Here is a 26294-nt window from a genome sequence, read left to right on the forward strand (position 1 = left end):
TAACTCCTTTCAGAGAGTTGATCTTTTAACTCTTTTCAGGGGTTAAGATTTAACTCTTCTGGGAGTTACAAAACTAATCTCATGTAGAATAAAACACAACTCTCACCTGGAATTCATTTTATGTGAACTCTGGCATGGAGTTAATATGCTAACAAATGGGGGTTAATATTCAACACTTAATGGAGTTAATATTTTGATTAAATTTTTTTTTGGGGGGTGAAAATGATTACAAAAACAAAAAACACTATCTAATGACTAGTTGTTTTGTTTTGTTTTTTTGGAAAAGTGTGCTCAAACACATGCTATATAGATGCTTATAAAGTGCTCTTGCATGAAGTGCTTTCTTTCAACAATATAAATAGCCCAGGAGACAATCCATGAATTTGTTTGAGGTGCCTGAACAAAAGTAAAACAAAAGAAACAGCTCAACATTGTTGCTGTTTTAGCCAGGTACTGTCACAACTGAGTGAAAGACTGAACTCATACGCACAGTGCTGAATGGAGAAAATGGGTTTATTAACATAAAACAATACATGAGAACGAGACAAAATCTGGGTTTGAAAACATCTGAGTCCATGGGAAGACAGGATCAGGACAGTGAGAGTCCGGGTTATGGCTCTGAAGTGAAATGGGATGAACGTCTATGCAGGTCTGAAGCAGTGACAGCAGCAGCAGCAATGATCTGGCACCGGACCAGAGCAGAGGAGGTGCTTCTATGGGCTCCTAATGGAGATCTGCTCCAGGTGTGGCAGGTGCCAGCAGGTGAAGTTGATAATGAGTCTGAGGGAGGGGTCTGTGGCAGGACTGCACCATGACACTTACTATTTGTTCAATAGCTTTGCTCTCAACTCTTGTATGAATTGTATGAATTACCTAAGACTAAAATGCAAGAAGCCGTCAAGCTAAAATTAGCATGTTCGATGTTCTAAGTTTGCGGCAAGAGCTAATTTTAGCAGCTGGTTAGCAAGTTAGTCCAAACAGAAATATAAACATTATGATAGTGACAGAGCTGACAGAAAAGTTCCTTCCAGCCTAATAAATAGCCTTGTTTCAGAAGTAAAATGGTACTTATACAACGCCTCACATGACATCCATGAGCACACTGGTCTTCTCTGTTGCTCTGTCCAGAAATCAACACCCATTATGGTGTTCAATCATGCTCCTCACCACCTGGTAAATGTACCCCGAAAAATGACACCATCAAAGACACAAGCTGGCGTTAAACTTACAGAATGAACTCCAGAAATTTAACTCTTTCACTCTTTTTTACCTAACTCCAGATTATTTTACTCCATAAATTTGCTGTGAGCCCTTTTCTGATTGCCGTGTGTGTTTATGCTTGTTTCTCTTTATTTGACCAGAGACCTGAGTAACAACCAGATATCTGAGATCGCTCCCGATGCTTTCCATGGCCTCCGAGCTCTGAACTCACTGTGAGTAAAACCCACCAAGTGTCTGCGAGTGTGTGAACAGTTGGACTCCTATGAAAGCGCTTCCACCAGTGTGTGTTTACATATGTCAGTAATATTCCCGCTTATACCTCCATATGTTTTCACCATATGCATGTGTTTATGCGTCTGTTGGTATGAATTATTCAAAAGTGGCGCCTGCTCTCTGTAAACAGAGATTTCTTCTGAAATATTAGGACTGACAAACAATCACAGCGGGTGGCCTGCAGCTCAGTGTGAAGGCATAAGTACATATATGTATATATGTGTTTTCTGGTGTTTAAAGTTATGTCTGAGTGAGTGTTTGTGTAAAAATCCTGCATGTGTGTAGGGGATAAACCAGTGTCCTACTGTGGTTTTTAATGGTGCGCACGTATAATAAAACACTGAAACCAGTAACACCTCATAGATTTAAAGGCTATGAATGAAGCCATCATAGAAAATGTATGTGAAATGAAATGTTGTAGGTCAGGGGTGTCAAACATGTGGCCTGGGGGCCAAATTCGGCCTGCCAAATGGTCCAGTCCAGCCCGGCCCAGGGGATGAATTTATGAAAAAAATTACACTGATGATATCAACAAACATTTTAGTTCAGGTTCCACATTCAGACCAATTCAATCTCAAGTGGGTCAGATCAGTAAAATACTATCATAATAACCTATAACTAATAAAAAAAACTCCAAAATTTTCTTTTTGTAAATGCAAAAATTTTTATGTAATTTTACTGTATTTACACTAAAACAAACTATCATTTCACATAAAACTTGAATAAGCTGAACAAATATGAACAACCTGAAATGTCTTAAGTGAAGTATGAGCAATTGTACCAATATTCTGCCTGTTCTTAAATGTTTTGTGTATTTGTATATCCACTGTTATCTGTAAGTTATATACAGTACAGACCAAAAGTTTGGACACACCTTCTCATTCTTCGCATTTTCTTTATTTTCATGACTATTTACTTTGTAGATTCTTACTGAAGGCATCAAAACTATGAATGAACACATGTGGAATTATGTACTTAACAAATAAGTGTGAAATAACTGAAAACATCTCTTATATTCTAGTTTCTTCAAAGTAGCCACCCTTAGCTCTGATGACTGCCTTGCACACTCTTGGCATTCTCTTGATGAGCATCAAGAGGTAGTCACCTGAAATGGTTTTCACTTCATAGCTGTGCCTTGTCAGGGTTACTTAGTGGAATTTCTTGCCTTATTGATGGGGTTGGGACCATCAGTTGTGTTGTGCAGAAGTCAGGTTGATGCACAGCTGACAGCCCTATTGGACAACTGTTAGAATGCATATTATGGCGAGAACCAATCAGCTAAGTAAAGACAAACGAGTGACCATCATTACTTTAAGAAATGAAGGTCAGTCAGTCTAGAAAATTTCAAAAACTTTGAATGTGTCCCCAAGTGCAGTCGCAAAAACCATCAAGCGCTACAACGAAACTGGCTCACATGAGGACCGCCCCAGGAAAGGAAGACCAAGAGTCACCTCTGATGCTGAGATAAGTTCATCTGAGTCACCAGCCTCAGAAATCGCAAATTAACAGCAGCTCAGATTAGAGACCAGATGAATACCACACAGAGCTCTAGCAGCAGACACATCTCTACAACAACTGTTAAGAGGAGACTGCGTGAATCAGGCCTTCATGGTCAAACAGCTGCTAGGAAACCACTGCTCAGGAGAGGCAACAAACAGAAGAGATTTATTTGGGCCAAGAAACCCAAGGAATGGACATTAGACCAGTGGAAATCTGTGCTTTGGTCTGAAGAGTCCAAATTTGAGATCTTTGGATCCAACCGCCGTGTCTTTGTGCGACGCAGAAAAGGTGAACGGATGGATGTTACATGCCTGGTTCCCACCGTGAAGCATGGAGGGGGAGGTGTGATGGTGTGGGGGTGCTTTGCTGGTGACACTGTTGGGGATTTATTCAAGATTGAAGGCAACCTGAATCAGCATGGCTACCACAGCATCCTGAAGTGACATGCCATTCCATCCGGTTTGCGTTTAGTTGGACCATCATTTATGTTTCAACAGGACAATGACCCCAAACACACCTCCAGGCTGTGTGAGGGATATTTGACCAAGAAGGAGAGTGATGGAGTGCTGCGCCAGATGACCTGGCCTCCACAGTCACCGGACCTGAACCCAATCGAGATGGTTTGGGGTGAGCTGGACCGCAGAGTGAAGGCAAAAGGGCCAACAAGTGCTAAGCATCTCTGGGAACTTCTTCAAGACTGTTAGGAAACCATTTCAGGTGACTACCTCTTGAAGCTCATCAAGAGAATGCCAAGAGTGTGCAAAACAGTCATCAGAGCTAAGGGTGGCTACTTTGAAGAAACTAGAATATTAGGGATGTTTTCAGTTATTTCACACTTTTTTGTTAAGTACATAATTCCACATGTGTTCATTCATAGTTTTGATGCCTTCAGTGAGAATCTACTAAGTAAATAGTCATGAAAATAAAGAAAATGCAAAGAATGAGAAGGTGTGTCCAAACTTTTGGCCTGTACTGTATGTAAATGTATAAAAAACTGAGGCAGAATATTGTTAAAGTTGCACTTATTTTTCTTAAGAAATTTCAATTTGTTTCTGTTATTCATATTGTTTTAAAGGATAGTTGGTAGATGTAAACATTTTCATAATGTAATTCTACTTGAAAGTTTGGAGTTGACATTATTTATAGGTTATTCTGTTATTATTTTACTGGCCCACTTGAGATCAAACTGGACTAAATGTGGCCCCTGAACAAAAATGAGTTTGACAGCCGTGTTGTAGGTGAATTCATGCTTGTCTTTTTCATGAAGGGTTCTGTACGGGAACAAGATCACTGAGCTGCCCGGCGGAGTGTTTGATGGCCTGGCTTCTCTGGAGCTGCTGTGAGTCCAAACCACAACTTGCATATATTTGTCTGAACTGACATTTACACCAATGACGATTTACACAAATGAATTTCAGTGTCAAACATTTAAAAGTGCCCGTGACTTGTGAAACTCGATGGAAAGTACTGTGAGGAATGTGTCAGAACAGTCAAACTGATGTCAGCTTTTAGTAACACCTCCATCTTTATGTATTGAATCATGTGCATCCTTTAGTGGTAGTAATAAAGGAAGGGAGAAGTTGCGTTTTTTACTCAATAATAAAGTGTAAAGACGTGCACATTCCTGTGGTGAATATTGTTGCTGTGTGCCGAATAAAAGTGTAACAAAAGGAGCGCAAGAGGAAAATCCACACACCAGTCTAGCTCCTGTATTAAGGTTTATTTCAGCCATGATGTTTCAAGCAGTATTACTTGTGGCTACCTGATCCAGACCCAGAAACTGGATCAGTACCCCACATGCGCGACGGACAGAGAAACGCGTCTACATCTTGTCACGTGTTTTGCTTTTCATGTGCTTTTCATGACAATTTGACAATATTTCAATTTTAGAAGCATAAATCTATGGTGGTCAATAAGGGCCAAACACATTGCAACGGCCCAATGCGTCTCAGTTACAGAAAACAGCTGCAAGTACAGAAATGATGCAAATTCACAAACTCAAACACAAGTCTAAATGAGATACAAAAAGAGGAACGTGGTGCAAATGAAAAAATGCACGGCAAGAAACAAAAACAAATGCATAATCATCAAATGCTCTGCAAATAGAGAAACAATGCCAACCAAGAAAACATTTGCAAATGAAAAACGCTGCATAACCAGTCACTGCAACGGAAGTGCTCCAAACCTGTAGGAGGCAGCATTTATAGACAACAGACTAGCGTCAAATATAATCAAATAAAAGTCACATGACTGCGCTATGCTGTAACTTAAATTTGTTCCCACTCTACAGGGTTGGGAAGCAAAATTTACAATGAACATTTAGTTGTTTTTTCTCAGCAGGCACTACGTCAATTGTTTTGAAACCAAACATATATTGATGTCATAATCATACCTAACACTATTATCCATACCTTTTCAGAAACTTTTGCCCATATGAGTAATCGGGAAAGCAAACGTCAAAGAGTGTGTGATTTACTGAATGCACTCGTCACACCAAAAGGAGATTTCAAAAATAGTTGGAGTGTCCATAAAGACTGTTTATAATGGAAAGAAGAGAATGACTATGAGCAAAACTATTACGAGAAAGTCTGGAAGATACTATTAAAGAAGAATGGGAGAAGTTGTCACCCGAATAATTGAGGAACAGTTGCACAAGATTCAGGAAGCGTGTGAAGGCACTTATTGAGAAAGAAAGAGGACACATAGAATAAAAACATTTTCTATTATGTCAATTTTCTTGTGGCAAATAAATTCTCATGACTTTCAATAAACCAATTGGTCATACACTGTCTTTCAATTCCTGCCTTAAAATATTTTAAATTTTGCTTCCCCACCCTGTAGTTTAGAACACTGTCAGTCAGCTGTTCTTCGTCTCTCTCTCCATCCTGTGTGTCTGTGCATTAAGCTGTTCTGCTGACAGTGCCCCCTGCAGGTCTGGAGCACTTCCGTTGCAGTGACTGGTTTTGCAGCATTTTTTATTTGCAGATGTTTTCTTGGTTTGAATCGTTTCTTTATTTGCAGAGCATTTGATGATTATGCATGTTTTTGTGTCTTGTCGTGCATTTTTTCATTTGCACCACGTTCCTCTTTTTGTACCTCGTTTAGACTTTTGTTTGAGTTTGTGAATTTGCATCATTTCTGTACTTGCAGCTGTTTTCTTTTTTGGAACTTTTTATTTATTCCACCAATATAAAACACATGAAGATGTACAAAAATCACACCAGCCTCAGTCTACAAATCACTCAATCCATGTCACATTACTTTCACTCATAACTACTCATACTACACCTTTTACATACAGGTCAAAAACATGTCAAGGTCATATATAATTTATACAGATAGCAGCAACATTCTTGAAATCTGACTTCTAATATTCCACCAGCACAGATAAGTGTATTTGCAAAACCAAAACAGGTGCTACTGAGGAAAAGAAATAGAATAAAATAATTGAGCTACCAAAAAGCAGCATGTGTAAGAAAAAACAAAACAAAAAAAAGAGCAATATTAAAAACAAAAAGAGGTATTTAGAGCTCTTGTATCGCTTGAATTATTGGTTTCCATCTTCTCTCAAATTTTTCTAGTTTCAGTTGTAATCTTGCAGTAGTTTTTTCCGTAATAACAACCTTTTTTACTTTGTCTATCCATTGCGTTATGTTGGGGGGGTGTGGCTTCAGCCAGTTAATTGTGATCATTTTCTTTGCTATTACTAGTAAGACTTTCAATAAAAACTACAATCTCTGTCTATCAGATCTTCAGGTAATATTCCAAGTATATACAGGGTTAAGTCAAGATGTAGGTCAATACCCAGAAAACTTTTTATTTCTGTTTTCACACACCTCCAAAAATCTTTGATCTGTGGGCAACCCCAAAATATATGAATGAAGTCACTCACCATTCCACAATTCTGCCAACATAAATCTGATGTTTTACTATATTTTGCAGTGACAAATGGAGTATTAAAGTAACACATCTTTACTTTCCATTCAAACTCCCTCCATGTTGGATTGTTAGTTAGTTTGTGTCCAGATTTGAACATTTCTTCCCAATCATCATTCGTTATTAATACATTTGCTTCCAGTTCCCATCTCTCTTTAACATCCATATTATTGTCATTGGATTCATATTGTAGTGCTTTATATATTTTTGAAATCAGCCCTTTTTTTTGACTCTTCTTCTGTAAACGACATGAACAGCTCTTCAACCTTGGTTGGTACTTTTCTTGTTCTTTCCCATTCATTGTGTTTCTGGAGGTAGTGTCTCTTGCAGCTGTTTTCTGTAACTGAGATGCATTGGGCGTTGCAATGTGTTTGGCCCTTGTCGGCCACCGTACAAATCAGCATTGTTTAAGCAAAAATATCAATTTATTATTGAGAACATTTTCTTGTCTGTTACTTTTCCAGCATATTTGCTTCATCTTCAGAAGTGGATCCTGGTTGTCCATGAAACTTAACGCAAATCACTCATTATCATTTAGCTGTCCTGCCAATTTGCCTGCTCAAAATTAATAGTGTTTAAAAGACTATATTTAACATCAGTGCGGGAAGCAACAAAGGAAACAGTTTCTAAGGAGACTGATTTATTTTTGACTATGTCATCATGCAAAGAAATCACACACAGCTTCTCAGTACTGATCAAAAATGAGATTTTAAAGGTCCGACCCACCATCTAGAGGAGGAGAAGACTTTAGCCTGAGTTTTTCCTGCAGAACCTAGAGAAACTACCATGAATTTCATGCAATGGTGGCATCTTATTTTTAGATATTGTTGTGACTTTTTCAGCAAAGATATCAATGACTGAACACACTGGGTTTATGTTCAGTCATTGATGTCTTTGCTGAAAAAGTCACTTTTTCTTCAGTTTTCGCTGTTTTTTAGATAAAAGCCCTCAACTTTGATCTGAGCTTTTATGAACATCTATAAGATCAGTGAATTAAATATGGGAAAATACCTGATTTACACTGAAAAAATGCAATATAAAGAGAATAATAATATTACAATAAATGGTGATAAATCACTTAAGACAGGTTAAATACAGAGGAGAAATTCTGCCAAAAAAGCAGCACTGGGTCTTTATGGGTTAAGGAAATATTGATGTTTTTATCTCCAATCAGACTGAAGAGGACATGATGGGTCCCAATATTTATGTCCATATAGTTTATAAATATCAATATTTCCTTAAAGTTTAATGGAAGATTTTTCTTCCTAAGCGAGATGTAAAGAAAGTAGATGGTGCAGTTTTTTTCAAAGCTTCAAAACCTGTGACTTGTTGCTGATTGATGATCTTTTAATGTTCTGCAGGTTACTGAATGCAAATAAGATCCACTGTATCAGAGCCACAGTGTTCAAGGATCTGGAGAACTTGGCTCTGCTGTCTCTGTACGACAACAAGATCCAGAGTTTGGCCAAAGGCACCTTCAACTCCCTGCACAGCATCCAGACACTGTGAGAGACACACACACACACACACACACACACACACACACACACACACACACACACACACACACGCATTCATCTTTAACTGTGTTCAATCAGAATACTCTTTGTTCAGTCTGATCTGACTGATGTTCTGCCTCTTGTGATTTCCCATCAGCCACCTGGCCCAGAATCCCTTTGTGTGTGACTGTAATGTGAAGTGGTTGGCTGACTTCCTGCGATCGAACCCCATAGAGACCAGCGGAGCGCGGTGTGCCAGCCCTCGACGCCTCGCCAACAAACGCATCGCACAAATCAAGAGCAACAAATTCAGATGTTCTGGTGAGTGTGTGTGAATAAGGATTACTAAAGTTACATTAAGGATTACTGATCTAAAGTAACGTTAAGGATTACTGATTTAAAGTAACAGTAAGGATTACTGATCTAAAGTAACTTTAAGGATTACTGATCTAAAGTAACATTAAGGATTACTGACCTAATGTAACGTTAAGGATTACTGATCTAAAGTAACATTAAGGATTACTCAGCATTTTAGCCAAAAATAAAGCCCTTATAAGTGAGTTACTGTGTAGACAATGTGTTTCAGCACAGGTTGGGTCGCAGTACTCAGCTTTGCAGGTACGGGTGGAAAAGTTTGGAAAAAGTGGACCCGTGCAGGACTCTGGTACTGACCCTGGTCACAGCCTGTGCTCCTTCTCTCCTCCACTGATTTTCCCTCTGAAGCGATGTATTTTACGTACTGTCATCCGTTTAGTTTCATAAAGTAACGAGCCTATTCTGAGAATGTAAGGAGTATAAAGTACGGATATTTATGGAAAAATGTAGGGAGTAAAAGTAAAAAGTTGCCAGAAAAATAAATATTCAAGTAAAGTACAGATACCCAAAAAATCTACTTAAGTACAGTAGCAAAGTACTTATATTTCATTACTTCCCACCTCTGCTGCTGACCAAAAGGAGCTGTTGTGTCTGTATTTTGTCTGTTATTTCTTTTCGTTCATGTTATGTAGTATGTGAAAAATTGTTTTGTATGATTATATTGTATGTTATTTGCATTGACTAGTTGTAAAGATGACTGTAAGGACTCTAGGAAGAATAGCTGTAGCTACGGTACAGCTAATGGGGATCCTAAAGAAAGGAAAGGAAAGAACAGGGAGCCGCAGCAGAGGGGTGAAAGAACCACATGTGGCTCCAGAGCCTCAGGTTCCCGACCCGTGGTCTAACCCAAGCATATTCAGTTCCTGTCAGTATTTGGAGTCTGAGTCAGCAGGTCAACATGTCCTGCAGATGTTATCCTGTCACTGCCACAGCAGAGGATGAAGATCTGCAGCTGAGTCTGACCAATGCTTTTTTTTTTTTGTTAAATCTGTCAAGTATATTTTTACATTAGTCAGAATCCAAATTCTGTCTCTCCATTTCTAGAAGTAAGATGCCTTCATTGCTGATTCTATATTTGTATATTTCTTTTACATCATTTTGAGATTGTGAAGTAGGCTAATCCACAACTGTCAGTAACCAGGTGGACCATATATACAACCCTGGGTACTACTGGAGTACTCCTACCAAAGTACACTGTAGTTGGGTTTCTGAAACTTGGATAAAGTCACATCAAGGATATTGTTGTTTATTTGCAGAAACACAGGGTGTCCCAAAAAAAATGTATACACACTAAATAATTGTAAATTAGGTGTTTATTAAAATTCATGTAATTTTCAAAATGTAATAGAATTTACAGACACCATTTTATTGTTTTGTCACTGCCTGTTCTCAAACTGACGTCCGTTCTGGTCCAGGCACTGCCGACAACGCCAAGCAATGGAATCGCACACATCACCAAACAACTCCCATGGTATTTGCGTGCATTCACATTCAATGGCTGCTCTGAATTCAGCGACTGTTGCAGGTCTCACAGGTCTGGTGAACTTGCCAAACAGGTGGATTGGACGGAGGGGTTTCAATGAATACCCTCTGCGTTCACCAGACCTTACACCACTAGAATTTTTTTTATCTGGATACCTAAAAGACAAAGTCTACGCTATGAGACCTGCAACAGTCACTGAATTGAGAGCAGCCACTGAATGTGAATGCACACAAATACCAAGGGAATAGTTTGGTGATGTGTGCAATTCCATTGCTTGCTGTTGTCAGCAGTGTCTGGACCAGAACGGACATCAGTTTGAGAACAGGCAGTGACAAAACAATAAAATGATGTTTGGAAATTCTATTACATTTTGAAAATTAAATGAATTTTAATAAACACCTACTTTACAATTATTTAAAGTGTGTTTAAATTTTTGGGGGGCATCCTGTACAAAGACGGGGCTCTCTAAAAACAGTATCCAGCATGCTGATGTAGATGTGAAAACAGTCAAATGACAAAAATATAATATAAAATCTATCCTGTAATTTCAGTTTGACACCAGATTACTGTAAATAGCAATCTGTTACTGGTGTAATAGCACACTCAGCTAACAGTAATCAACTTTGAAGTGTCAGGTATAAATAGACTCCATTAAAATGTTATTATTTAAAGTGTACGACAGACTGTAATGGGAGGCCTGTGGTGAAACCCTTCAGTCATTTGCGTCACCCACATGGTTGCAGTGTGTGAAGCCAGTGAAAGCCTGGCTGTGGCCTTATAATGTGCTTTAGTCCAACACCAGGCCTGGACAGCAGCTCTCAAGCCGATGCGCTGCTTCTATAAAACACCCACAGACAGATCATTTAACACCTTCTTTCATGTGTGAATGTTTTAAAATGACTCTGCCAGCGTGATACAGACCCCCCCCCAAGGCATGGTGTGTGTTGTGTTGTGTTGTGTTTGTGTGTGTGTTTGTTCTTATTTATTCTCCTGACGCGTCCACAACATTCTATTGACTGATGCTTTTCTTTCTTTTTCATCACAGCCAAGGAGCAGTACCACATCCCAGGTAATGACGTTTGTGTGTATTAAATTTTTTTCACTAACCAGGCTGTCATGGCTGATGTGAAATCTGTAAACCTGCTTTTGTTTCTTATCGGGAGATCATTCAGTTGTGCATTTATTATCTTCACCACATTCATCTTGGCTGGAAAAACTGTGGTTAAAAGAACAAACATTTAATAAAATGTATTATCAACACTTATTATATTTATTATTACTATTACGAGTAGTAGTAGTAGTAGTAGTAATAGTAGCAGCAGTAGTAGTAGAAGTAGTAGTAGTAATAGAAGTAGTAGTAGTAGTAGTAGTAATTAGTAGTAGTAGTAGTAATTAGTAGTAGTAGTAGTAAGTAGTAGTAGTAGTAGTAGTAGTAGCAGCAGCAGTAGTAGTACTAGTAGTAGTAGTAGTAATTAGTAGTAGTACTAGTAGTAGTAGTAGTGGCAGCAGCAGTAGTAGTACTAGTAGTAGTCATAGTAGTAGTGTCAAATACACAATAAATCCTTAATTCCTATTTTAGTTTTTCTTAAATTTATTGTTGTTTGATTGTAGTATTTGTTGTATTTGTAGTATTTGTCATTTTGGGACCTTTTAACCAGAACGTTCGTGTTTTGATGATGGAGTTGCAGAGCACTGTCTACCATGTTTGTCCAAAATCTCCCAGAGTTCAACTGGGTTTTGATCTGGTTACATCGTACGATTCACATGTTGTCATGAAAGCTCACACCTGTCACTTACATGTTCTATTTACTGAACAGGAGAACCGTCACTGTTTCCAATCAGAACACATACATAGAACAGACCGATGTTTGTGTCCAATCACACAGACATGAGTTAGAATCCAACCATCAGGCAGATGTCCAACAGTTCACCTCTGCCATCGAAGCTGCATAATGTGCTGTTCGACTACGGGGTCGTAGGGTTGTGTGTCTTCATTCCTGTGTGTGTTTGTGTGTTCAGGTACTGACGACAGGCGTCTGAGCTATGAGTGTAACAGTAAACCGGTGTGTCCGGCTAAATGCCGCTGCGAGGCCAACGTGGTCGACTGCTCCAACCTCCGCCTCACCAAGTTCCCTGAACACCTGCCATCGTCCACAGAGGAGCTGTGAGACACACAAACACACACAAACACACACAAACACACACAAACCCAGCTTCTCTGAATGGTGACGAGCAATAGATAGAGATAGATAGATTTTAGATGGAACTTTATTGATCCTTTTCAGGAAATTAAGGTTTCAGTGGCAGCACAACAACTAATGTACACATATAAGAAATATTACAAGACAAAAGAAAAGAATATATTCATAGCAATAACTATAAAAACAGTAGTAAATGATAAAGTAGTAATGATAATAATAAATAATAGATAAGTAACTAGAAGCACTCGGAGAGCACAGACCTCCGCAAAGGCTGATCAGTGCCCCCCTCCGTGGGCCCCCCCACCCCCGATCACCACCAAAATTTAATCATTTCTTCCTTATCCCATTTCCAACAAACCCTGAAAATTTCATCCAAATCTGTCCATAACTTTTTGAGTTATGTTGCACACTAACGGACAGACAAACAAACAAACAGACAAACAAGCAAACAAACAAACAAACCCTGGCAAAAACATAACCTCCTTGGCGGAGGTAATTATGTTTGTGTGTGTATATATCTATATACCTATATCTATCTATCTACCTATCTATCTATCTATCTATCTATCTATCTATCTATCTATCTATCTATCTATCTATCTATCTATCTATCTATCTATCTATATATATCCATATATCTATATCTATCTATCTATATATCTATATATCCATATATCTATATCTATCTATCTATCTATCTATCTATCTATCTATCTATCTATCTATCTATCTATATATATATATATATATATATATATATATATATATATATATATATATATATATATATATATATATATATATATATATATATAGTGGTTACGACTACTATTACTATTTCCACTTCATAAGATTATTATTTTTAGTTCTGTTATTATTAAACTATATATGTACATATATGCATATTCATACATATACAAATACATATTGTGCAGATTATAATATAATTTCTTCTCTATTATTATTGCCACTTTATTATTTTTTTTCTACTAGTATTTTTGTATATGCAGTTGCCTGTTTTTCCACTACTGTTTTAAAAATTATTGTTATTACTGTTTTCTTTCCTTTTGTCTTATAATATTTCTGATGTTGTGATGCTCCTGGAACCTCAATTACCCAAGGGATCAGTAAAGTTCTGTCTAATCTAATTACACATCTAAATGCACTGTATCGTGTCTATATGCATACAGTCATGTTCCTGTGCACACAGGAGGTCGTATACAGACACTTATGGACATCCACAGTGATGTGTGTGCACACACTCGTACTGCATGGATACACACTCACTGGACAAACACACGGCAAACAGACTCTTCATCTTCCCATGTTTTTCCTCTGTCCTGTCCCCTGTCCACTGTCCCCTGTCTTCTGTCCGTTGTCATCCAGGCGTCTCAACAACAACGACCTCTCTGTGCTGGAGGCCACCGGTGCATTCAAGGGCTTGTCGCAGCTCAAAAAAATGTAGGTCATTCAGAAACTTTGGACAGTGATGAATACACGTTTAACCCTTAGATGCTCTAAGTGGGTCAGAAACAAGCTGCTGAGGTTGTTTTCTTCCAATAATTTTATAATAAAAAGTTATTATTTCATGACAGGAAATCATTCATTCATTACAGGAAAACAGAAAGATCCAGTTGGATTTTTCTGTTTTCCTCAAATGAATTGCTTGTTTCTTGTTTACACTGTTTTGACCCTAAATTAACAGGGATATGTAATTTTACACTGTTATTTATCCATCTATATTAGTAAATATTTCTGTAGGTGAGGCTTTCTTTTTTTGTGTATGGCCTTTTGACCTGTAGTGACACCATCTGCTGACCGTTTTACATGTGGACCCTCTACAGACCGTTATCTTTATGCCCAGTTGGCAAGTTCCTATTGGTCAGGTCCTACTATATAGGAACCTACAGTTTTCTGGGCTCCTATTTGACTTCCTGATGAAGGCTTGAAGCTGAAACGCGTAGAAGTGTTTTTTTAAGGTCTAGATATGACCATGCCATGGTAATAAAGGCATTTTAATGTTTGAAGAGAGTGCCTTGGAGTTTTCTTCCAGTTTGTCATCAACTTTATGAATCCCTTTTTCCAAAGTGCACTTCAAACAAACTCTTTTTTGGTCCCAGAAGCATTCCTTCCCATGAATTTTTGAGTTATTATTTCATATTCCAGGTATTCCTCAGAAAAACATGTTATTGAATTTTTACTTTTTATAGATTTTATGATTTTATGTAATTTTTGTTTTACTACTTCAACCTTCCATAAGTGGGTTAAATAATTTTCAGTGGAGTTTCATCTGAACCTTTCAAATTTTCAATATATTTTTACAAAACATTTTAAAATTGTTAAAAATATTTAAAAAAAAAAAAACAAAAAAAAACATGAAATCACTCTTTTGTGAACCAAAATATATTCCAAATGATTATTTTTAACATGACAAAAGTAGTATAAAAACACAGTGATTTTTAACACAGTTCATTTTTGACCCATTAATGGAAGAGTGGAGGGTCCAGACACTCGTACATCTAAAGGTGAATCATCCAGAGGGGCTGATTGTAGTTATTATTGTCTTTGAGGACAGTGAGGGTATAGTATGTCTTAAAAAATCATCTAAAAGTCATTGAAGATAATCACTTTCCGCCACTAGAGAACATAACACCAAGAACCAGTTTTAATGGTGTCAAACCTTCTTTTTTTCACTATATGTGTTTCCCCAAGGGTTTTTTTCTGTTTAAACTACATTTACTGCTTTGGATTTTTCCTCCTTCTAGTAATCTGAGTAACAACAAGATCTCTGAGATTGAGGATGGAGCGTTCGAAGGCGCTTCGTCTGTGGTGGAGCTTCACCTGACGGCCAATCACCTGGAGTCTGTGAGAGGAAGCATGTTCAGAGGAATGGAGGGACTGCGCATGTTGTAAGTTCACCTACACTAGGCTGATCATATTTGGATTTCCAAAGAAGGCCCCAAGATACTTGATCACACACAATGTAAGCACTGTAGTATTCTGTGCAAAGTGCCTATAAACCTGGAGAAAATATTTCAGTGAAACAGGCTGCTTGGAATTATTTGATTATTCTAGCTGTAGAAGGGTCATAAAAGCTGCTGTGTGGAGGGATTTGTGTCCTTTTTCTCAGTTCATATTTGTATAGGTTATTCACATTTTTTTGTTAAAGGACAGTTTGTTAGTGTAAATACTTTCATAATTTAATGTTTTGGGGTTCTTTTTGGCATTATTTATAAGCATAATATAATTTTTATTTTTTTCACATTAAACCAAGAAAGAAATAAAAAACCTGAGGCAGCAAAGCTTGTGAAAACAATATTTGTGTCACTGCCACATTTTTTGTCCTTGACTGAATAGTAGACCAGAACTTTACATTGTTTTTGCATATGCGTGTGTGTGTGTGTGTGTGCGTGCGTGTGTGTTTTCAGGATGTTGAGGAATAATAAGATCAGCTGTATTCACAATGGCAGCTTCACTGGTCTGACCAACGTCAGGCTGCTGTCACTGTACGACAACCAGCTGAGCAGCATCCTGCCTGGAGCCTTCGACACACTACCCAACCTGTCCACACTGTAAGGGAAACACACACACACACACACACACGGACACACACACTGACACACACACACACACATACACATTTGACTCTGCTTTTACCTGTCCATCATCAGAAACCTCCTGGCCAATCCTTTTAACTGTGACTGCCGTCTCTCCTGGTTCGGGGCGTGGCTTCGGAGTCGGCGAATCGTCACGGGCAACCCTCGCTGTCAGGGCCCCGCCTTCCTCCGAGAGATCCCGCTGCAGGATGTGGCTGTACCGGACTTCCGCTGCGAGGACGGTGCGTTTAAATGCATAGAGCAGCTCACTCAGGTTCACAAAAAACCAGGAAGTGGAAGGTTTTTACATGACGACACCTGTGTTAGGACTTAATGCCTCTTTTATTCAGGTGTGCATTAGCGTGGAAAATAACTCAGTGAAATAAAAAAAACACGTTCTGAGCAACATTAGCGTAACCTCAAAACCTTCAAGACTCTAAGACAGAGATCTGAGCTCATAAATCTTTATTTCATTTATTTATTTATTTATTAGGGACAGTGCATATTAATGAACATCTACAACAATTGCAGCTGTAAATATGCCAGATTGTAGCAACGGTGCTAATTTCCATCTGTAGTCCCTAGGCAGGTGACAAGACAGACAATCGACAAAAGGCAAAAAATCATAAAAACACACAAAACAACACAGTGAGGACAATCTACTGATGGTCACAGGCTTGGTTTTCCTTCATCTAATGTTTAAGTTGTGACTTGAAGGAGGCATATGATTGTGAGTCTCTTGTGTTGAGTGGTAAACCGTTCCAATACTCAGTTCCAGTGACTGAAAGTGTAGTTTGTCCTAAAGTAGCGCACCTGCGTGGCACCTCACAGTCTCCTCAAGCTGTGGCCCTGGTGACCATCCCACTGACAGACCGGAATTTGATAACATCTGTCAAGGGAGGAGGGGCAAGTCCATGCAAGTCTTTAAATATCAGGCACACATTTTTAAATTCACAAAATTGTTAAAATTAAGACATTTATATTTATCTAAAACAATGCAGTGGTGGAAATTAAATGTTTTTTGTCAAATATTTTTATAGGTTTTTAAAAAAGTGATTCTATGGGTTTGAGTGTTATAAATCTTCTCAGTCAAGCTCATATTATTTGAATCAGTCAGTCCTTTTGTATCTTGTTAGTCCTAGAGATGATGATGATGATGATGGTGATGGTGATGATGCAAAATACTCTGAATGTAAGATGAGACAGATTGAAACATCATATACTAATCATATAAACTGCATAATGCGATATCATCAACTCTCAAGTCATATTTCAGACTTTTCAGGAAACGCAAAAAAATGTAAGCAGAAATTGAATATTTGAAAATTTAGATTTTTAGGTGAGTGACGATAGGTTTTATCAAATAACAGCGGTAATCTGATTATGGTCAATCAGATTAATACACCTGGATTTGTCCCTAATACTCAGATATTCTCATGTGTGTATACAGGTTAATACAGGAAATTTGATTCTACTATTCCATGTACGTACAAACTCTGAAAAAAATCCAATAATGGACTGAAACATCTAAACCAGGGTTGATGAATTATCATATTTCTGAAGTGCATGTAAATGCATCAGATCTGATAAGTACAATTATCTGATTTCTAACAGTTACTGATTTTTATGGTCAGGTAAACAGGGTCAGTGGGCCTGTAGAAAATGGAAGTAACATAGTCGCATGTGATCCAAAGACACTGAGCCTGTTTATATGACCATACAAATCTGATAACTGGGAGTAATTAGATAAGTAGAAAAGCACTTGGAGAGCACAGACCCCCCCCCCGACCCCCACCCCATCACCTCCAAAATGTAATCATTTGTTCCTTGTGCCAGTATCAACATTTCCTGAAAATTTAATCACAGTCCTTCCATAACTTTTTGAGTTATCTTGCTAACAGAAATTACAAACAAACAAAAAATCCACCCCCCCATCTCATCCCCCCGATCACTGCCAAAATTTAATAATTTGTTCCTTGTGCCAGTATCAACATATCCTGAAAACTTCGACCAAATCCATCCATAACTTTTTGAGTTATCTTGCTAACAGTCAAACAAACAGACAAACCCCAATGAAAACATACAGCGGAGGTAATTACAACAATCAGATTTGACACATTTACATGCATTTAAGAAATGAAATAATCAAAAACCCTGGTTTAGACACTCCAGTCCATTTTTGGATTTCTTTCAGTGTACGTACATACATAGTGATGATATTCTTTGCAGCGCTGCACATCTTTGCCTAAATGATTGGTGGTGTCTAAGACCTGGTCCGTCTCCCATGTGTGTGTTCAGGCTCAGTGCTGGAGGACAGCAGCTGTGGTCCAGGGCCTCAGTGTCCCACCCAGTGCACCTGCATGGACACAGTGGTCCGCTGCAGCAACAAACACCTCCAGGCTCTACCCAGAGGACTCCCCCGCAACGTCACAGAGCTGTGAGTCTGACGGCAACAACGACACTGTTCATATCCACAGACATAGAAACAGACTTTCAGCTTGGGTGGAGGTGTGTTACTGCAGGTGTCAGTGTTAATTTCAGAGTGTGAAGATCTATCAGATATGTCAGAGAGGTCGATTTAATTATGGAAAAGGATCTTATAGTTAAGGAAGGATTTCAGGCCGACGTTACATCTAAAAAATAGGACCAATGTTCCTGTAGTTTACTGGCATGTTCATTCGAGAATCAATAACAGCTTGAATTTGTGAGGTTTGTTCTGTCTCTTTGTTAGAGTTCTGTGGTTTGGATGCAGAAGATCAATCTCCCAATAGAAGTGGGTGGTACTTTCACTGGAGGAGAACTCAACTAATTAAATGAAAGTCCATATATGACTTCTATCAGTGCTCAACAGGAACTATATTGATATCTCTGACCATTTCCATGTTATAAACCATCAAAATATGGACCATTATAAGTAAAATATTTCAAAAATTCATCAAAAATTAAAAAATCTAAATTTCTGAAAACTGTGAACAATCTTTGTAGACATAAAACGTTTTAAATGAATCTGACCAGTAGTTTTGTGACAGAGGATGTTTGAAGGAACTGGTAACAAAGACAAAGACAAACAGCAAAGATAACGACAACAATGAAGACAATGACTAAGATGAAGGCGACAACAAAGATGATGACAACAATGAAGATGAAGATGATGATGACGAGGAAGATGAAGACTATGACAAAGACTACGACAAAGATGAAGGCAAGGACGACAACAGTGAAGATGATGACAAAGATGACAACAACGAGGAAGACGAAGACTATGACAAAAACTACGACAAAGATGAAGGCAACGGCACAGACGATGACAACGATGAAGATGATTACAAAGATGATGACAACGATGAAGATGGAGACAAAGATGACAACAACAATGAAGACGAAGACTACGACAAAAATGAAGGCAACGACAAAGACGACGACAACAATGAAGATGATGACAAAGACGACGACAACGATGAAGACAACAACGATGAAGATGAAGGCAACAATGAAGATGACAACAAAGACAACGATAACAATGAAGATGAAGACTACAACAAAGATGACGACAACGCCAAAGATGAAGGCAACGACAATGCCAAAGATGAAGGCAACAACAAAGACAACAACAACAACGAAGATGATGACAAAGATGACGACAACGATGAAGACGACAACAGTGATGAAGATGAAGATGATGGCAAAGGTAGCGACAATGATGAAGATGAACACAATGACAACGACAAAGACAGTGACAGCGACAAAGATGGTAACAACGACGAAGATGAAAACGACAACAAAGATGACGACAACGATGAATAAGAAGATGCTGGCGACAGAGATGACAACGAAGATGAAGATGACTCCGGACACCACTCCTTCACAATAGCTCATGTCCAATGGGCTGGTGAACGAGAAATTACTTACAATTTGATGCTCAGTTGCAGGGCAGCGCAATGATAAGGCTATAATGACGTTCATTTTGTCTTGTGTTAATGTAATGATACTTTTCTTTTTTCTTTTGTTCAGTCAAGGTGTAGTTTTTAGATCTTACCTGCAGTTATTCTGAGGAAGACTGGAGTCACAGTCAAAACTGTCAAGCAGGTAACTAAAAAAAAACTATACCTTGTCTGAACAAAAGAAAAAAAGAAAAGTACAATTAGCACAATGATATGATGCTGTTGATTATTGGGGTAAATACTGAGTGGTGTCCTTCAGAAGATTAGATAGCTGTGGTTTTTCATGTGGGATAAATGTCAGATGGAACAGTAGGAAGTGTACAACCTACTGCTCTGACCTTAAAGACCACAGCTGTGTTTTTGTTGATCTTTTGACACAAACACCTGCTCAGTTAAAGATCGGATCAACCAAAAAAGGCACTTTTGTGAGGAGAGACACGAACATTCCATTATAATTAAATGATGAAAGAGAAGATGTTGAGTTATGAGCAGAAATGATAATATATAGTTAATTATTCTTAGTCTGAATATGGAGTTTATTTGTCTGGACCGCCATCCATCTGTCCATCCATCTGTCTGTCCATCCATCTGTCTGTCCGTCCATCCATCCATTCATCATCCGTCCGTCTGTCCATCCATCCGTTCATTCGTTCATCCATCCATCTGTTCATCCATCCGCCCATCCATCGATCCGTCCATCCATCTGTCCATCCATTCATCTGACCATCTGTCCGTCCATCCATCTGTCCATCCATTCATCTGACCGTCTGTCCGTCCATCCATCCATCCATCCATCCATCCATCCATCCATCCATCCATCCATCCATCCATCTCTCCACTCATAATATTCCACTGCTAATCCAAATAAAAGTACCTTGTGAATTGTGAATGCGATGACAGAGCAGTGCACATGTACTGTATAATCCATTCAATAACATAATATTAGCGCCTGTTGACCTTTAACACTTTCAGTGCCATGGGCCGATTAAATCGGCTTTACGAAAACAACCTGTAAAGTGCCACGGGCCGATCAGATCGGCTTTGGAGAACACGCCACATTTGTGTACAAACAAACCATCCACCCCCATTTCTTTCTCACATTTCGATGACGTTCTTTCTGTGTCCCCCTTTTGAGACCAAGCAGACGGGAATTTGAGGTCACGTGACCGAATAATATTTTTATATCTTTTTAATGTTTCTTATTCTCCGGTGTTTCATCAGAGGGAGCCCTCCATGCCGGGGGGCGGCTGTGGACTCCGGGGGCTGTGGCGGCGCCTTCTCTCACTGGGGTCCGCTCCTTTCTGGTGGGTGGGGGTCCCAGTTGGCCCTCTCCCACTAGTTGGGATGCGGGGCTGTGTTGCTGGTGCCTGGTCGCCGGCTGCCTCCTGGTGCGGATGGCTCCCTGAGACAGCGCCTCCTAAATTGATGTTTTACTTTTACTTGTACATTTTTGTTCTGGTCTACCCGTGCTCAGTCAGTCTTCTTAAGTATGTGTGAGCTTGTGGGTTTGCATGTATATGTGTGTGTGTGTGTGTGTGTGTGTGTGTGTGTGTGTGTGTGTGTGTGTGTGCGTGTGTGTGTGTGTGTGTTTGCGGGTGAGTGGGTGGGTGGGTGTGGGTGGGGGGCGGTACTGATTTTTAAACTGATATGTAAAGCACTTTGTGCTACAGTTTTTAATGTATGAAAAGTGCTATATAAATAAAGATTATTATTATTATTATTATTATTATTATTATTATTATTATTATTATTATTATTATTATAAATTATGCAAATTACGATCAATAATGAATCGGCTGCGTCCGGTGCGTTTTGGATCTAATCAGCAATCGGTCAGATGTTACCGAGCGGTTTCCTGCAGGATTCTTCAAATATTATAAAAACGACGCGAAATACTGAAAAACGGCCAAATTCTGTGGCACTTTTAAGGCTTATTAGCCCCTTAACTGTCTGGCACTTAAAGAGTTAACTGCCTTGTGTTTGGTTGATGAAGTAGGATTATTAAAGACTGAACATCTCCCAGGCCACAGTTGATGGATTGAGAGATTTTTCCAAATGAAGTGAAAAAAAACTACCCTGCGCTCTCATATTTCTGTCACATTACTGACAGACATACGGAATCACTTTGCACAAGTTTATTTGTACTTATTTATAAATGCAGGTCTTAATCAGTTCTTCTGATTTATATAAGTTTATATATAAACAGTGTCGTTGGAATCTTCCTAATCAGAGTAACTTCAGGAAGTATTTTCCATGTTTCTGCAGCTTGTTACAGTATGTTAATTAAACAGAAGTAATTTAATCTATGGAGTTTGTTGAGGTGTGAATATATTGTGAATAATTGAATAAATCCGTTAATATCTCCCTTTTTTCTTCTCAGGTACCTGGATGGGAACCAGTTCACCAGTGTCCCCAAGGAATTGGCAACCTTCAAATACCTGCAGCTCGTGTAAGACATGTTTAATTAAACACCGTCTTCACACTCTTTGTGCTCTTACACTCATCTGTTGCCATGTTATGTTTACATACAGCTCTGCTACCACTGCTACTGTTTATGTTGTAGATGTACAGGAGAAGCAAAGTACAAATGTTATTTCATTGGTAAATAATATCTGCTCAATTGTATGTGTAGCTGATGAAGCCCAGGTTAACCCATAAAGACCCAGCGCTATTTTTGTGTCAGTTTCCAAATGAATTTTTCTCTAAATTTAACCTTTCTTAAGTTATTCGTTACCAATTATTAAAATAATATCCTCTGTATTTTGCATTTTTACCTCCACCAAGAACAGCGGAGGTTTTCATCGGGATTTGTCTATTTGTTTGTCTGTTAGCAAGATAACTCAAAAAGTTATGGACGGATTTCGATGAAATTTTCAGGAAATGTTGATACTGGGAGGGGGGGATTAATCTGCCTTGGCGGAGGTCTACGCTCTCTGAGTGCTTTTCTAGTTTTTCAGTGAAAATTATGTTTTTTCCTGTATTTAATATACTCATCATGTAGATGTTCGTAAAAGCTCAGATTAAAGTTGAGGGGTATTATATCAAAAACAGAGAAAACTGAAGAAAAAGTGACATTTTCAGTAAAATATATCAATAACTGAACTAAAAATAAGTGTTTCCATCCACTGTCATTGATCGAACTCCATGGGTTTTACTGGTGAATGAATGTTGTAGAAGATGATGTGTTTCCATGGTAACTACTGAGCCTCTGAACGTCCAAATGGGTCATATCTGATGACCATGGAAAGATGACAAACTGTATTTTAGAACAATTATTTACATGTATTGATAGGATTAGTAGATTAACAGGTATTAAACAGTTTAGATCAGTAGATGGTTTTGATCGCCAGTAGCTGTTTGGGTCTTTATGGGTTAAATAAAGGAGACTCTGCAGGCACCGAATGTCATAGCTGATTATGAAATGTTGTATAATAGAATCTCTTTACTTAGATGAGTTTATACATCATCACTCTCTTGTTCCTTTTTGCTTGTTCTTCTTCACCTGAATCTGGGTCACCATAAACCAGAGGATTTTAGTTCAGGTTCCATGTAGTCCAATATAATCTCAAATGGGCCGGACCAGTAAAGATAATAACATTATAACATATAAATGTATACAAATTTTTCTCTTTGTTTTTAGTGTAAATTGTGTAATTACAAACTATCCTTTCACAAAAAAATGTGATTAACCTGATCAAATATGAACAACCTGAAATGCTTTAAAGGGGTCATATTTCGCTAAATCCCCTATTTTTTAGTCTTTGGTTCATTTTATTTGTGTGTTTGGACCCTAATAGTTCATAAAGTTTGAATTTGAACCCTCCAGGTGCTGCAAAGCTATCTTTATATTCATTTTGTCAAAAATCGAGTGGATTTCTACAACCTGTTTTAATTCCTTCTTAATTTGTTACATCTAATACTAGTTACGTCACAACATTTGCACATATAAGGTCAAAACGTCCGATGAACATTTCTCCGAATACGGCATGACTGTTTGTCAATAGCAGCAGTTCTAGTCCATACTGAAAATATGTCCAAACTTTGAGCCGATTACCTAAAATGTTAAGTTGTTTGAACGGGACAGAGCAGCACAGCCAACAGCCTGGAGGGGGCGGGACCTGAAGTGGCTCATGTGCATTTAAAGGGCCAGCTCTCAAAACCACCTTTCTAGTGTCGTTACTCAGAAATAGGGTTGAAGATGGACCCGTGGAGTTGAATTAATGAAGAATTCAGACCCAAGCAGAGCATTTACAGTTTATGTAGATCACAGGGAAATGATTTGAAATGCATAATTCCATTTGAAAACGGAAAATGTCACTCCTTTAAGAGAAGTAAGTGTAATTTTAACAATATTCTGCATCCTTTATGTATTCATAGTTCTGCTGACAGTTCAGTTCAGGTGAACATTAGTGCCAGTAATGTAGGATATAGGTGGAAGAAAACTGTCACAACCTGCTGTTATTTCAACTGGATGGTTGCCCCCCCCCCCCCCCCCCCCCCGAGCATGAAATTCATTGAGCAGAAGCTGGGATGTAAAAACCAGAGGGGAGGTTGCTCAACAACCCCCACCCCCCAACAAATCCCACTGTGCGTATGTATGACAGCCCTGGCCTGACCACTTCACCCACTGATGTGTGTGCTGTAGTTATGAGCAGATCCAGTAGGGGGAGCTGTGGACTATGTAGTGAGCACTAAGGGAAAAGCTCTGTTCATTAAGCAACATCTACTGTATATTCATGCCATGACACACATAAATAAACACACACATAAACTCTACAGTAAAAGGTGTGTGTTTTAGTGTCACTATGCGTGGATGTGTATCTAATGGGGCTCCTGCTGTATATTGTGAGTGTGTATTGATCCGAGTTGACCTTTGCTTCCGCAGAGATCTGAGCAACAATAAAATCAGCTCCCTCTCTGATGACGCCTTCGCCAACATGAGCCAGCTCACCACTCTGTGAGTTTCTACACTCACACACGCACACACACACACACACAGTCAATATCAAGTGTGACAGAGGAAATTCATCTCATAAAATGTTCATATAGTCAGGCCTGTGGCACAGAAATCTCTTTCTACCTCAGATTAGATGCGATCGTTTTCAAGCAATAGCGTTTTGAACTTCTTTAAATGTCCTTTTTAGATATGTTTAGTGTTTACATCAGTGTTTACTTTGTCTAATTAATTAGGGTAACACACACACAGACGAGGAGCGGTTGGTTGGCCATATCAAGTGCCTGGGGAGAAAATGGGGGTTAAGTGCCTTGCGCAAGGGCACATCAGCCAACAACTTGCTTCCAGTCCGGGGAGTCAAACCAGCAACAAGCCAATTCTTCAGCCTTCTAGGCCACGCCTTATTTTGTATCTCAGACCCCTGGTAGAAAAGAAACGCCTGAATTCAATGTGTCCCAATACTTTTGTCCATCCACATGTCACAGTATCCCCACAAACCCACTCGTAGTGGACCTCCACCTGCTCAGGTTCTGTATGTGTGGTTTCTGAGCTCCACACTTTCCTTCAGCTGCTGTCGGAGGTGAGAAGAGGCTCAGTATTCCACATCAGTCTCCCTCTCTTTTAGCTGCCGATGCATTAATGCGTTTGATGCATCGCCTCCTGACTCCATCCTCCTCACATGGTTCACTCTCCTTGTGGACCCCTCTTGTCAAACCAGCTCGTTTTATGATTTTCTGGAGGCAGCGATCGCCCTCCTCTTCCACTCGACTTTAGAGAAACATGTTTCAACCCTGGGAACAGCGAGCTTAGTCAGCGATAACCCTTGTGACTTTGTCTTGTGATGGACTGTATCAATAATAGATCAGACACCTGGTTCATGACTGTAGTGATAAAGTTTACTTGGAAAAACTTACATGGACAAGCACAGAGTCCTATGTGGATTATTCTAATATTTAGAGACAAAATTATTCCAACATTTGCTTTCATAAAATGCAAATAAGAACAGAATGCAATAATTTGCAAATCTCACAAACTCATTATACAATCACGTAGAAAACATAACCAACACCAACAATGAGAAAAGTCAGCATTTTAAGAAGAAAATAAGGTCCTTTTGGATTTGATGGCAGTAGAATTTCTCCAACAAGTTCGGACAAGGTAACATTTACCACTTTGTAGCATTTCCTCAGTCTGTTGATGGAGTTTTAGGAGACCAGTATTGTCCCATTCTGGTCTGATACGGGATTCTAGCATCTCAACAGCCTAGGGTACTGCAAGAACAACAAAGCTAGAGGTGATCTAAGACTTTTGCACT

The 26294-nt window shown here is 38.8% G+C and overlaps 1 protein-coding gene across 2 annotated transcripts in view; it reads left to right on the plus strand.

Moving 5' to 3' along the window:
- Positions 1-26294, plus strand: part of slit1b (slit homolog 1b (Drosophila)) — a 170397-nt gene that overhangs the window by 83439 nt on the left and 60664 nt on the right. For both annotated transcript variants that reach the window (XM_030132448.1, XM_030132458.1), the window contains exons 11-23: positions 1362-1433; positions 4262-4333; positions 8292-8435; positions 8587-8750; positions 11333-11356; positions 12307-12451; positions 13875-13949; positions 15254-15397; positions 15917-16060; positions 16160-16326; positions 18383-18521; positions 22406-22474; positions 24911-24982. In XM_030132448.1, coding sequence (XP_029988308.1) covers positions 1362-1433; positions 4262-4333; positions 8292-8435; positions 8587-8750; positions 11333-11356; positions 12307-12451; positions 13875-13949; positions 15254-15397; positions 15917-16060; positions 16160-16326; positions 18383-18521; positions 22406-22474; positions 24911-24982 — 1431 coding nt within the window. The remainder of the gene's footprint in view (positions 1-1361; positions 1434-4261; positions 4334-8291; positions 8436-8586; positions 8751-11332; positions 11357-12306; positions 12452-13874; positions 13950-15253; positions 15398-15916; positions 16061-16159; positions 16327-18382; positions 18522-22405; positions 22475-24910; positions 24983-26294) is intronic.

Source organism: Sphaeramia orbicularis, chromosome 1 (genome assembly GCF_902148855.1).
Source record: "Sphaeramia orbicularis chromosome 1, fSphaOr1.1, whole genome shotgun sequence".
NCBI classification, from domain to species: domain Eukaryota; kingdom Metazoa; phylum Chordata; class Actinopteri; order Kurtiformes; family Apogonidae; genus Sphaeramia; species Sphaeramia orbicularis.